The sequence below is a fragment of the Sus scrofa genome, chromosome 15, assembly GCF_054392235.1.
Source record: "Sus scrofa isolate SSC_HxYL_T2T_F1_AM1 chromosome 15, Sscrofa_HxYL_maternal_Yorkshire_Landrace_v2.0, whole genome shotgun sequence".
NCBI classification, from domain to species: Eukaryota; Metazoa; Chordata; class Mammalia; order Artiodactyla; family Suidae; genus Sus; species Sus scrofa.
Genome location: NC_139397.1, coordinates 125,249,146 through 125,263,682, shown reverse-complemented (window position 1 = coordinate 125,263,682; position 14,537 = coordinate 125,249,146). Strand labels below are relative to the sequence as shown.

General features: G+C 38.3%; 1 protein-coding gene across 3 annotated transcripts in view; it reads right to left on the bottom strand.

Moving 5' to 3' along the window:
- Nucleotides 1–14,537, bottom strand: part of CCNYL1 (cyclin Y like 1) — a 37,558-nt gene that overhangs the window by 20,838 nt on the left and 2,183 nt on the right. For all 3 annotated transcript variants that reach the window (XR_014829128.1, XR_014829129.1, XM_005672130.4), the window contains exons 2-3: nt 5,595–5,669; nt 3,774–3,808 (exon numbers count right to left, since the gene is read on the bottom strand). Coding sequence is in view for 1 of the 3 variants with exons in the window: in XM_005672130.4 (XP_005672187.1) it covers nt 3,774–3,808; nt 5,595–5,669 (110 nt within the window). In the remaining 2 variants the exon portion in view is untranslated. The remainder of the gene's footprint in view (nt 1–3,773; nt 3,809–5,594; nt 5,670–14,537) is intronic.

Sequence of the window (14,537 nt, the reverse complement as noted above, 5' to 3'; positions counted from 1 at the left end):
TGATATTTATCCCATTTTCCTCTACTAAAGTCTTTTTTCCATTATGAATGTATATTGGTTTGTGTTTGGAATATTAGTCCTAAAATATTTAAAATTTTTAATTAGATGTGGTCTTACAGCCCTATGGGGGCTCATTTAGTGTATCAGCAACTTACAGTCTACTGGCTGGAGCCTACGAGGAAACAGCAAACACTTATCCATCAGGCCTACTCCCAACTACTCAAATGTTTCAGCATCTAATATTCACTCAAAGGTGGCAGAATGAAAGCCTCTGAGCAAAGTCTGGATATATTAGCTACCAGCAGGTTACTTTCCTCTCATCTTGCTTGAAAATTTAAGACAAAATTTCTTTCCTTTATGTTAAAGAAGAATTAAGTCCTTACCATTGCTGGCTCACAACTTCAACAAACTACACTGACAAAAACAAAGGGTATAAAATGCAAATACCAGAAAAAAAAAAAATCAAACAGCAAAAAACACTACCAAAAGGAGATTCCACCATGGCTCAGTGGTAACAAACCTGACTAGTATCTACAAGGATGTGAGTTCAATCCCTGGCCTTGCTCAGTGGATTAAGGATCCAGTGCTGCCATGAGCTATGGTATAGGTCACAGACACATCTCGGATCCTGCGTTGCTGTGGTGTAAGCTGGTAGCTGCAGCTCTGATTCGACCCCTAGCCTGGGAACTTTCATATGCTGTGGATGCGGCCCTAAAAAGAAAAAAAATAAAAAATAAAAAGACAAAAGAAAAAAACCCCACTACTAACAGTTTAATGTTCATAGGCATAATTTCAGTTGGTCACTGAAAACTATTTCTCTCATTCAATACTAATTACAAAGGAGACGGATTTTTACAATCTTCACAACAAACGGTCACAATAGATTTTAGGTTTAATAGTAAAGACTAGAAAAAAATCTTAACTAAAAGGCAAAATAAGCAACAATTCCCAAAACTTATCATTAAAAGTCAAGTACCTGTTAAAATCCTGTCCCCCTACTTGGTGACTTTTCCCATTGTGCCTACTGCCTCTCATTTTCAACCCATTAAAACAAAATAAAGCTGAAGTTAACTTTTTTCTCCCCCTTTTCACAGGACAAGTTTTGGATATGTTTATTCAGAATCAGTAACTTTTAGTTAACTTACAAATTTGTAAAACCCTATCCATTAGCGAAAATTATTCCATCTATGTTGCACGTTAATGGACATTATGGCAGCATGTATAGTTTGAATAGAATTCTTAATCAAAACCTTAGTAGAAAAGTATAATATTCTAATCAGGTATATCAAAATTATTGTGTGAATATTGTATTGAATTAGTAAGACTTTAAACTTAACACCTATATTTAAAGTATAAATCTAAATTTAGATTGACCACAAACCTATTCCTTCTCTTCTTTCAGAGATATGGTCTCACTAGAATTAAAGGTGTTTTTTTAAAAGGCCATACATAAGACAGATAAACAGATGATTTTTAAAATGTTTGAAAGATGAAAAGATTAGATAAAGGAGTGTTAAGTGACCTGGCAGGATAGAGAAAGCACAACCTTAGTACCTACAGAGAGTGACTGTGACAGGAACAAGAAAATCAACTTGTCCTACAGAATCCAAGGCAGGCTCAGAATTCGGAGGTGTGGTTCCCCAAACCCTTGTAGTGAGCCTTATCAGTTAATGAGTCCTCTAACTGATGCTTCCAATTAGATCTTAACAGACAGCCGGGGACCGCCACACATTTGAAGAAAGCCTCCAACAAGAGATCAAAACAGCAAGAAGGAATTGATAGGAGTGATGAAACACAGGAGCAGATGAAAACTTAAAAAAAAAAACCTTAAACATCCACAGAAATATGAGCAATTGCATCAGTGATAAAAAGGATAACTGGATAAGATAGACAAAACAATATATTCAATAGAAGGGCTAGAGCATAAAGTCAAGGAAATCTCCAGGAAGCAGGACAAAAAGACAAAATAGAAAATACAAAAGGGAGTTCCCGTCATGACTCAGCAGAAACAATCTGACTAGTATCCATGAGGACGTGGGTTCGATCCCTGACCTCGCTCAGCGGGTTAGGGATCCGACATTGCCATGAGCTGAGGTGTAGGTCTCAGACGTGGCTCAGATCCTGCATTCCTGTGGCTGTGGCATAGGCTGGCAGCTGTAGTGCTAATTTGACCCCTAGCCCGGGAACCTTCATATGCCACAAGTGCGGCACTAAAAAGCAAAAAAAAAAAAAAAGAAAAAAAAAAGAAAGAAAGAAAAATACATGGGGGAAAATTCACTAGAAGGAGAGATGTTCTGCATATTTAAAGGCCCGAATAAAATGAAAAGGTCTATACCAAACCATATTATGAAATTTCAAAATCCCAGGAAGAGAGAAGGTACTAAAAGTTTCCAGAGAAGGAAGGGATAGGGGAAAATGACTGAAATTTGTAACGAGAAATGTATCATACAATGTCAACAGACTTAAGAGCAACACCAGAAATGTGGAGAATTAGTTTCAACCTAGAATTCTATACTGTTGTCGAATTCCCCAGAGGCTCAGTGGGTTAAGAACCTGGCGTCGTCACTGCAGTGCCTCGGGTCACTGCTGCAGTGCAGGTTCTGTCCCAGGCCCTGGAATTTCTGCATGCCATGGTTGCAGCCAAAAGGGGGAACCCAGCCTCCCCACCCCTAAATAGAATTCTATACTACTATCAAATAGAAGGAGTTTCAGAGATGCTAGATCCCTGAAATTTTATAAATTTCTAACCAAGTGCCCTTTTCCTAGGAAAGATGTGCTCCAGTAAAACAAGGGGGTATATCAAGGCTGAGAGAAACAGTTGAGGACATACAGGATCCAACACTAGAGGGCAGTTAATGTGAGCTCCCAGATGTTTACCCCAGGAAAACAGGCACAGAGCCGGCCTTGGGGAAACTAGCCAATGTGGGAGTAGGATAACAAAAGGCTGGGGAAGAGTGTCTCCAAGAAAAAAGTGGAACAGATGTGGTTTAGTAGATGGAAAATATTTTTGATAGGCATGTGACACATGTTACAACATTTGCGGAAAAAAATAGCTGTTAGAAAACAGGCAAGTGAATATATTCAGGAAATTAATTCCACAGAAAAAATGAAGGATGTGAAAGCAGGGAGACTGGCCAAGGAGCTACTTTCTGCATTTGGCTGTGGGAGATCATGCTGACTAGGAAATGGGGGACTGGATTACTCTGGAGAAGTACAGAAGTGCTTAGATTTCATTAATATTTAAGAAAAAGAAAAAAGGGTGTACAAGGAGGCAGCAGTCAGAGAACTATATGGCTCAGCAGTGAACAATATTTGCACAGTCCTAATAATGTCAACATTGATTCTAATAAAAACTGTGATACATGTTGAGAGAACAGAGGGAGGGAAGTAAGGTCACGGTGGTGTGAGGAAGCAAGCTTTTACCCGCTATGACAAGAAGTCAATGGATAGTGCTAAAAATTCACTTAGGCTTTTAGTACTTTGGTTAAAAAACAAGATTTAGAATTAAGGTAAATTAATTTAAAACAGATCTTTATACTATAACCATGTTATTGAAATTTAACTTAAATATCAGAATCCTTAAAAAATACGCAATACAAAGCCAAAGACTTTCCCGAATATATTCGATAATTAGGAAAACAGAGAAGATTTAGAAAATCTACGAAACAGAGGTCCATGCTAATAGTTCTGAGTCCATTGTAGTTCTTAGGCATAATGGCAGACATACTTTCCATTCAAACTTTAATTTCTTAACTTTTCAACTGTTTACTTACATGGTTCAAATGGTTGCTCTTCCTCTTTTCTCGCACTAAGAATAAAAAAAATTAACTGATGAATTCTGATACAAATGTCACAGAAAGTAAAAGTAATTGCTAATTATCTGATGAATTACCAATATACAAAATGAAATAAAACTTCATTCTATTTATAATTTCCAATAAAAAATGTAATTTAAATCACCTAGCAAGATGAGTCCTATAAACAAAATCTAAAAACTTAGTTTTACTTTTTGACCTTATAGATATTCTGTATTGATAAAAATGAAAGATGTTCATTCAAAAAAGAAAAGGACATTGCAAATTAGGCCAAGTTAGAAATTTAGCTAATAAAAAAAATTTACCTGTTGCATATCCTAACCATACCCAGTAGTACTTACTAATTCTACTTTTACACACAACTTACTTTACTAATCAGGATCTAAGAGATGGACCAGTTTCTGGCCAGGCACTCATCTCTAAATGCACCAGTACCCCTGGAAGCATATGAACCACTTACCAGTAACTTACTAAAACCCTTTACAGAAAAAAACACAACTGGAAAGTTAACCTATCTTAAATGTTACATTTTATTGAGTGTGCTGACCTAACTGAACATATCTACAGCACATAAAACCATCTTGCTCCAACAAAAGCAAGAGAATAAAAGCTCAAACAGGCTACTCTTAGGCTACTCTTTCCCACACTGCCTTCTTTAACTCCAGACAGACATCACAGGCACGAGTTCTTTAAGACTGAGGAGAGAGAGGAGCCTGAGATGGCTTTACTTCTGTCTCAACAGTCTCTCTGCATATGAGCAGCCCATGGCTCTCCAGAAGCTGAGAAACACAGCACTCCTAACCAAAAATGATTGGCTGAAGTCAGGCAAAATACACACACAAGTTAGAAAGCCCAGGAACTTCCAGGTTGGCAAACATGTGGTGCACTCAGAGAGGGCATGGCCCTATGCGTCTTTTTCCATCTCACTGTTCCTGAGTTATATACTTTTAAGAAAACCAGTGACTTAATAGGAGGAAAAAAAAGAACTCTTCATTTTTTGTATGTGCTTCATTACTTCAAATATTACGAAACACTCACTTCTTACATTCCTGCTCTTGTAATCAAATGAAAAACTTAGTCACGTATGGCTTTTCAGCAAATAAACTAGGATTTAACATAACATTAAGATAAGCAAGTAGGAGTGCAAAAAATTCTACAGTTCTGATGCTCATCTTAAATCAAGAAAGACGTAGGAAATTTACACTAGTTTCACATGCTGAGGATAATCTGGGAAACCCTATAAGGCATGTTTGCTCTGATTTACCCTGGCACAGCACTACATTAGGATGAGAAGGTTTTCAACAGCTTAAAAGTTCTTAGTAGCACAAATCTGGGTGTGAGACAGGCTCACCTGGTTGAGCACTGCGTAAAACAGGGCCAAAATCCCAAGACTCAATCCCCATATACAGACAACTGATTTTTTATTCCATCAATGAAAACCTGTGACCTAAACTCTATGATTCATCTTTAACACATAAGCTCTTTGGAGCAAGCAGAAAAGGACAAAGTAGTATGGAGAAATGGATCACATTTAAATCACATGGCCAGTTGACTATGTTGATAAAGAGGTGGCAAAAGTATAAACAGACAAGTGTCAGTGTTCTCACTAAAACAGTGACAACTAAAGGAAAGTATATCACCACATATTAAAATAAGTGACTTACCATGAAAAAGTGAAACATTTAAACTACTGTTAAGAGTGTGTATAAATACTTTCTACAATACACAAAGTAAAAAGTTTTCAATCTTTTTCTCAGGGGAAAAAAAATACTGTCTTACCATCTGTTTGAGATTTGCTCAGGAAAATTGTGCTTGCCCTTGGGTGGTCAGAAGGGTTCGATTCAAAAGCTAAGTCTGTTTAGGAAGAAGAGAAAAAGGTGTGTGTAGTTGCGTAAAAGATACACGATTTTAAAAATAACTACAATAATTTTAATCACTTTTAATAGTCTTGAGAAAAGCTTTTAGTCATAACAAAAATGCAATTTTAGTAAAGCAACAATATAAAAATTCTCTTGGGAAACAGTAAAATTGTATAAACTCTCCATACATGTGGAATATGAAGAAAAGTCTATGCAACTTTTAGATGAATCATATATGTGACTCCTCTCCTACTTATGAATTAAAAATTCAGTCATCCTCCTTCAAGCTGATATTACTAGCCCACTCCAGGAACAGTCTCAAAAAGTAAGTTATGCTGTGGCCAGTTACTGTCAGACACCAGCTCAATATATCAAATATGCCAAAATCAAGGGAGTTGCTGTTGGCAAATGCTCGTCGGACAATCAAATGGCTAATTCTGGCTCTATTCAACAAATGAACTCATTTAGTTGGCTGTAGTTTATTTGGGGGCTATTCATCATGGCAGATTACATAAAAGCTCAATGTTCTAATCTATAGGGACACTTCCTTCCATGATAGGAAGTGATTTTTAACTTTGCCCTCTGTTTTCAAAGCTAAACTCTCACTTCTTCCTTCCATGATGCATGATTAATTTGGGGCTTCAATAAATAGTACTTTCTGATCACAGGGCTGCTTGAAAAAATTCTGGCCATAACTACATAAAGATGCAGCTGCCTGCAGCCCACCTTGCACCAAGATGGGACAGTCTTCCACTTAGACAGGAATACAAAACAAGCACAAGCCACCAACATGGGATAGTAAAGTTATCATTTGAAACAAACTTCAGACAGCTTCTCAGCAAAGTCCATCTCAAACCCCGTAAAGAACATTTTAAGAAACTGGACCAAGATCCAGATAAAGAATAGTGGTTAAGGAAATACTTCCCAAACCACATAATAATTGCTTTTTTTTTTTTTTTTGTCTTTTGTCTTTTCAGGGCTGTACTCGCAGCATATGGAGGTTCCCAAGGTAGGGGGGTCTAATCAGAGCTGTAGCCAGCCAGTCTATGGCTGCAATGCGGGATCCGAGCTGTGTCTATGACCTACACCACAGCTCAAGGCAACGCCAGATCCTTAACCCACTGAGCCAGGCCAGGGATCAAACCCGTAGCCCCATGGTTTCCAGTCAGATTTGTTAACCACTGAGCCACAACGGGAACTCCTAATTGTTCTGTTTTTAAAAAAGGGGGTTTGGTGGTCAAATTGAAATACACTATATCCCTGCCTCTTAAGAGAATTAAAAGAATACAGTAATTGATATATTAAAACTAATCAGTCTAGCAATGAATTCTAACTCAGCATTTCACAAATGTATATACCTAGAATCCTTTTCCCTCAAAAAAGAATATTGCACAAACAATAATTTGGGACTTCCTAGTTTAACAGGAATCTGAGCCATCCATTTTAATGTTACTGCCAGCACTAGAAATTTACATAGTTAAACCGTTTTATGAAAATTCTTTCCCTGCATTTGAAGTTTATTAAGATACTGCTTTTGGAGAAAGTATTCTATTCAACATTTGTATGTAAAAGATCCATAAAATTATTTTAAAGTATTTTTTCCTCTACATAGTTGAAAAATGAGACAATTTGGGAAAATAAATTATTTCAGTTGTACACAAAGTGACAGAGACTTTCACAGCTGCCCCTAACCTAAGGCTTCTGAAAGGATTCATGACTGCTTACTTGTACCAAAATGAAAATAGACTACATTTGAATCTAAAAAATGAGCAGAAATGTTTGCCAAGTAATCATACTATTTATCAGTATCTATGGCAGGATAAAATTTAATACCCAGTTAAATGGAAGCCCAAAAAAGTGCCAGAATCAAAGAAGAGCAAGCTTCTCACACACACTCCCGCCAAACAGATCTAAATACCAAAATCATCACTTATGATGGAGCATAATGTGAGAAAAAGAATGTAAACATGTATGTGTTGACTGGGTTACCTTGCTGTACAGTAGAAAACTGACAGAACACTGTAAACCAGCTATGATGGAAAAAATTAAAACCATTAAGAAAAAAAAAAAATCAAGAAGGCTGGGGTAAAAGAAAAAAGCAAACTTAGCTCAAGTGACCAGAAAAAAACTGGCATTTCCCCTACCTTACTTTAGGGTTCAGGATTGGGTACATGATCCATGGCTGGCCAATAAATCACAGTGGTCCTGGAACTTCCCAATAAACAGAGAAGAAAGGCAGAGCTGTCCTCAAGGACCCCTGGCTGGCCTGGAGCTGGTGGACACTCCTTTCGCCAGCATGCAGGGAAAACCCATTCGGGAGAGAGCCACAGAGGAGAGCAGAACTGACACAGGCTCTGGGGAATCATTTAAGTCCTGGGTCAAGTAGTGCTTAATTTACACTGTGAACTCTGGTTATACAAGTCAATACTTTTTTTAAAAAATTAAGCTATTTTGAGATAGACTTTAACTTCCACCAGAAAGAGACCTGGTTAATCAGCAGTACTGATGATCACACTAAAGGTTGAGAGGGATAAAAGTCACTTGCTCATTTCTTTAACAAATATCTTATCATGGAAATTTGCATGAACCAAAACAATGCTGTTTAAAAATCAGACCATAAACTCAATCATTACTTCTCATTGCTTCTTATACATTAAAAAGCTCTAATTAGTATACAATCTATGTCTTACTAACAAGTTGCATATTCACTGTTTAATGAATACATATTGGCCCATCAAGTATTATTCCTGTACTGTACTTAATCAATCCTCTATTGCTGAGGTTTATTTGCTTACAAAGTCCTATTTTTTTTTTTTTTTTTTTTTTTGTATGTGTGTCTTTTCTAGGGCTGCACCCACAGCATATGGAGATTCTCGGACTAGGGGTCTTATCGGAGCTACAGTGGCTGGCCTATGCCACAGCCACAACAATGCCAAATCTGAGCCATGTCTGCGATCTACACCACAGCTTATGGCAACACTGGATCCTTAACCCACTGAGCAAGGCCAGGGATCGAACCCGCAACCTCATGGTTCCTAGTCAGATTCGTTAACCACTGAGCCACAACAGGAACTCCACAAAGTCCTATTCTTAAAATATTATGAAAAGCTATCTTCACTTAGCTTTTAAAAATAATGGTTTTATCTTCTTAGTAAAGATCTTCAAAAGTGGGAATAGGCCAAAAGTTTAGCTCATTTGAATGGCTTAATGTATAGTGCTAAACTGCTTCCTAATGAAGGTTACATTATTAGTGCATAATGCTACCATCAATCATGTTTAGTTCCCACCCCAGCTTTGAATACTTGAAAAAAATTTCCTACTGATATGAATGAGGAGCCTCATTGTAGACCTAAGTTGTTATTTCTTTGGATTACACAGTTCAACCATTTTTCCAAAGTTAACAGTGTTATTTCCACTTTGGTGAGCTGCCTATCATTTGTACATCCTGATATGTACTGTACACACTAGGGCCCTAACGTTGTCAATTTGCATGAGGTTTTCAGAAAACATTAATCTTTCATTTATAGTCTATGTAACAATTTTCCATATAACTTGCACTTTTTGCTAATGATAAATACCAAATCAGTATTTCAAAGAATGGATGTGTAAGCCATTAGACAGTAAATTCACATATACAAAATATTTTTGCACTCGTTAACTGTTTCCCCAAGAGCCTAAGGAGACTACGATCAAACCTACTACACTCTTCACTACCACAAAGATAAAACTGCCAACTTTTTTCTTGGCTGCATTTGCAGCATGTGGAAGTTCCTGGGCCAGGGATCAGAACCCTGCCACAGTAGTGCCCCTAGCCGCTGCAGTGACAACACTGGTCACTGGCCCTTAACCCACTGAGCCACCAGGGAACTCCAATACTGCCAGCTATTAAGCAAAGCATTATTACCCCCTCCCCTCACATTCCCCCACACACAACACACACACACAGTAATTTAAAGAGATTTCAGTAAAAGATTTCAATTAAAGAAATTACTGTGCATCTTATAAATTCTTCCTAAATTACTTCTTTAGAATCCTCTAAGAATGTTTAACCCAGGAGAAATATTCTTAAGCTCATGATCAAAGGTTATGATTAAAATTGCATTTTAAGACCCATCGCTTTTGTATTATCAGTTTATTGTTCTTTTGGCCATGACCACGGCATGTGAAAGCTCCTGAACCAGGGATAGAACCTGAGTCATAGCAGTGGCCCAAGCCACAGCAGTGACAATGCCAGATCCTTAACCTACTGTGCCACAAGAGAACTCCCAGTATTACCAATTTAAATTGCAACTTATTTGATGACATGATAGATCAATGTAGTAAAAGTATGATTTAAAAAAATTAAACTCAGGAGTTCCCAATGTTGCTCAGCAGTAATGAACCCTCCATGAGGACGCAGGTTTGGTCCTTGGCCTCGTTCAGTGGGTTAAGAATCCAGTGTTGCATGAGCTGTGGTGTAGGTTACAGAGATGGCTCAGATCCCATGTTGCTTTGGCTATGCTGTAGGCCAGCAGCTGCAGCTCCAATTCAACCCCTATCCTAGGAACTTACATATTCCTTGGATACAGCCCTAAAAAGACAGGCAAAAAAAAAAAAAAAAATTTAAACTCACACCTTAATGAAAACACTCCTCAGAGGAAACCTACAAAACACCACTGACACTGAATACTGCTTTCTCTCCAACCTAAGAGTCCATCAGTTGTAAGATCCATCTCAACTGCAGATGTTAAAAATGTGAAGGTAGGAGTTCTCATCATGGCTCAGTGGAAACGAATATGTGGAAATCAGTCTTTCTGAAATATGCTACTTTCATCAGAAAATTTCTTGTTCACTACCCTTTCCCTCTAATATTCTGACAAGGAAAAATTATTAACACTTTATGACAGCATAATTTTAACACTCTTAACCTTCAGTAATGCATTTCATTTATTCTAACTTGCCTATATCCTCACTTTTGTTCTTAAATAAGCAAATACACATTTCTCCTGCTTCTGTCATGTAGATTACTGTGATCTCTCCTTGCTTTTTTCATGTAACATATCTTGAAGATTAAGTCATAGCACTAGAGAGAGCTTTTTTACACGGCCACAGTTCTCCACTATGTGGATGTGCCAATTTATTTTACCCGTCCCTTAGTGGACATTTGAATTATATCCAATATTTTGCTGTCAATAATAATGCAACAGACACTTTGTGGATATGTGGTTTCATATTCGTGGGATATATCTTCAGAATAAATTACTTTAGTAGATTAAGCAAGGTTGTGCCAACATCCCCTTCATGAGGTTGAACCATTCTGCATTTCCACCAGCAACACAAGAATGTAACTTTCATCCATCTCACCAAAGAACGCAGCACCAAGTTTTTGGATTTTCTCCAAACAGGAGAGGAACTATAGCAGTTTTATTCTGCATTTCTCTTAGTGTGAGGATATGTTTAAAGCCAATCTGCATTTATTCTTCTGTGACTTATCTACTTTTAGGTCACTCAATTTCTTCAAGCCAGCCTATTTAAGCATCTCACCCAAACTACTACACCAGCTGCCTAACTGGTCTCCCTACTTCCTTCCACCCTCACCTGCACTTTAGTCTATTCTGACACAGCAGCTGGTCTGATCTCTCCCTGCCCCCCCCCCCTTTTAAAGAACATCATTCCCCTGCATATAATCCTTCAATGACTTCCACTACAATTAGACTAAAATCTATATTTTCTGTCAAGGCTCACTAGGCATAAAGGGTCTTAATCGTCTATGCTCTTCCTCCTGGCACTCTTTCACTCAGCCATAGCCACCCATCTTTCTGTCCTTCACCTGCATCAATTTATTCCCAAACGAGGAACTCTGCACAGAAGCCTCTTCTCCCACACCCTCACATGGATCCCACTCATTCTTGGGGCTGCACACAGGTCATTTAAAGAGAGTCTCTAAACACTCCACGTAGGAGTTCCTGCTGAGGTGCAATGGAAAGGAACCCAACTAGATCCATGAGGATGCAGGTTCCATCCCTGGCCTCACTCAGCTGGCCATGGATCTGACGTTGCCATGAGCTGCGGTGTAGGTCGCAGACGAGGCTCAGATCCTATGTTGCTGTTGCTGTGGCATAGCAGCAGCTCTGATTCGACCCCAAGCCCGGGAACTTCCAAATGCTGAAGGATCCGCAGCCCTAAAGAGCAAAAAATAAACACCCCATGTAAAACTGCCCTCCTCCCCAGCCCGTTTCTCTCATTTTCTTTCTTCTCAGTGTCTCACTACCTGACATGACTCATGTGTATCTGCCCCTAAGGCATCTCTAGAAAGCAAGGACCTGAGTTAGGGTATAGGCTTTATCTTGTATAACCACTGTCTGTCCTGCCTCTGGAACAATGCCCAATAATCATTTCAGTGTTCCTCAAACCAGTTAAGTTTCTCCCAGTTTTCCCACATCATCTAAGATTTCTTCTAATGCCACCTTTTGATGTGTCTGTCACCTAGGACCAATATTAATTTTAGATCTCTTAGAGTTAGTACTCAGAATCAAAGACACAAGACAGGTTACCAAGAACCACAAAAACCTCTTGAAAATCTAATGTTCAGTGAAAAATCAACGGTAACTTCAATTTTGCTTCTTAGGGCCATGCCTGAGGCACATGGAAGTTCCCAGGCTAGGGGTCAAATCAGAGCTACAGCTGCCGGCCTACGCCACAGCCACAGCAAACACAGGTTCCCAGACCCACTGAGCAAGGCCAGGGATGGAACCCGCATCCTCAAGGACACTAGTTGGATTTGTGTCTGCTGCTTCACCATGGGAACTCCTGGGAAAATAACATTTAATGTTAAAATACTTTTAAGTACAAAATGATTTACCCTGCAAATTTAATTAAGTATTAAGACAAAGCATACCATCAGAATTCTAAAGGGAGGTACAATGTATCACTTATGCGTTCCCAGAATAAAGCATTATAATGGGATCATAAAAGATGCTCAACCATGTAGGGCAGGTAAATGAATGATGCTCCAGCCATTCAATGGTGCAGTCAACAGTTACTATGGGGCAGGCAGGAGAGCTACATGCAGTTTCATGAAAACTCATCTGGGAGCAGCTCTCTCTAGGTGTCAGCACAGTTCCAGGAGTTTCACGTCATTACCTTTCTTCATGACAATTACAGAGCTGCACATATAGAACAAGCTAATTTTTGTAAAATAAACAAAATGTTATGTATACGTACATACAAAAGGTTCAGGAAATATCAACACCAAAATATTAATAAAAATTCTGGATATTCTGAGTATGAGTGAATGACTTCTGTATTTTCTAAATTTTTTACATCAGATGTTTATTGTCATCCAAATATGTAAAAAAAAAGGGGGGGGTGTTTAAAATAGCTACTGGAAAGAGGAAAGATGTGTTGCTCAGAGGTTTTTCCACATAATATTGCCAACTCCTCCTTTACCCACTCCTCATGGGGGAAGGGAGGAAGGGATCACTTGAGCACCTTTCATCAGAAAATTGGCAAAGCTGCTAAGATCAGAAAATAAGGGCTGTATGAAAGGTTGATGAATAAGATAATGGGACCATAGCATCTTTTGTATTAATGACACTACTATTGGTTACATGAGGCACACTGTTGGATAAAGGCAAGGTAGCAAAAAAAAAAAATTCTCTGGAGTCTATCAAAACCTACACTAGGTTCTTAAGCACTCTCTCTTTGAAATGACTTGAAATCACGTTCATTGACTCAATGTTTCTGAAGACCAAGACAGGACATCATTTATGTCTGATTTTGTCTAAGTAGCCAAATAATTCTTTACTGTAGAAAAGCCAAAATGTTTTATATCTAAGTAGATTTTCTCAGTTTCCAGGGAAACTGACACAAAACTGTCTGAAATAAAAACATTAAGAGCAAATTTTCAATGTGTCTGTACTTTACATTTGGTGTTCAGACCTTGTTTCTAAGGAAACGGTAACAGGTAAAGGCTGAATTTGAGGTTTCTCTTATCACTTTATTGAATGACAAAAAAAAAAAAGAAAATTTCAAATTTTAACAGTCATGTTAAACATAAAAAGGTAAAGTCCTTTTTTTTTTTTAGGGCCACACCTGAGGCATATGGAGGTTCCCAGGCTAGGGGGTCCAATCAGAGCTGAAGCCACAGCCACAGCAACGAAGGATTCTTAACCCACTGAGCAAGGCCAGGGATGGAACCCTCATCCTCACGGATGTTAGTTGGGTTCGCTAACCACTGAGCCATGATGGGAACTCCAAAAAGGTAAATTCTTACCCATGAACTCTATTTTTCCAACTTTCCTGATTTAATACTCCTTATTATACACAGTCCTATGCTAAATGCTTAGTACCTTACCTGTCCTTTTCCGAGCTTCTCCTAATACCCTCCCTGTCCAGGGCATTCTCTGCTTCAATTCAAGGTCACCAGACAAAAACTCTTTAAAATATATCAACCCATTTACCTGACTGGTAAAATTTGGCTATTTATGACTTTTATTCTTACCCATTGTAATGAACATTGAGACACAGAATGGAGAGGTAAATGTGGCTTGTGAGTTGTGTACAATAAATGCAAGTGGAATTAAAACTAAAGTCGAGATGGGCCTTTCTTATGGCTAAATTATAAAACAGGTACACTCTAGTTTTTTAAGCACTCCAAGAACTGAATTTGGCTATCTACCACCTCCACATCTGTTTCCCCTGCTCAGTAGCTGTGTCACATAATGATTTTAGAGAAGTCTTGGTTTCTTCACCAGGAATACAGGGAGAATATACACAGGCCCTATTTGTGTGGAAGGGTCAAGTGAAATATACATGAAAATATGTTATGAGTCCTAAAAGAACTATATACAGCTCTAATTTCGGTCTCTCATTTTACAGTAAT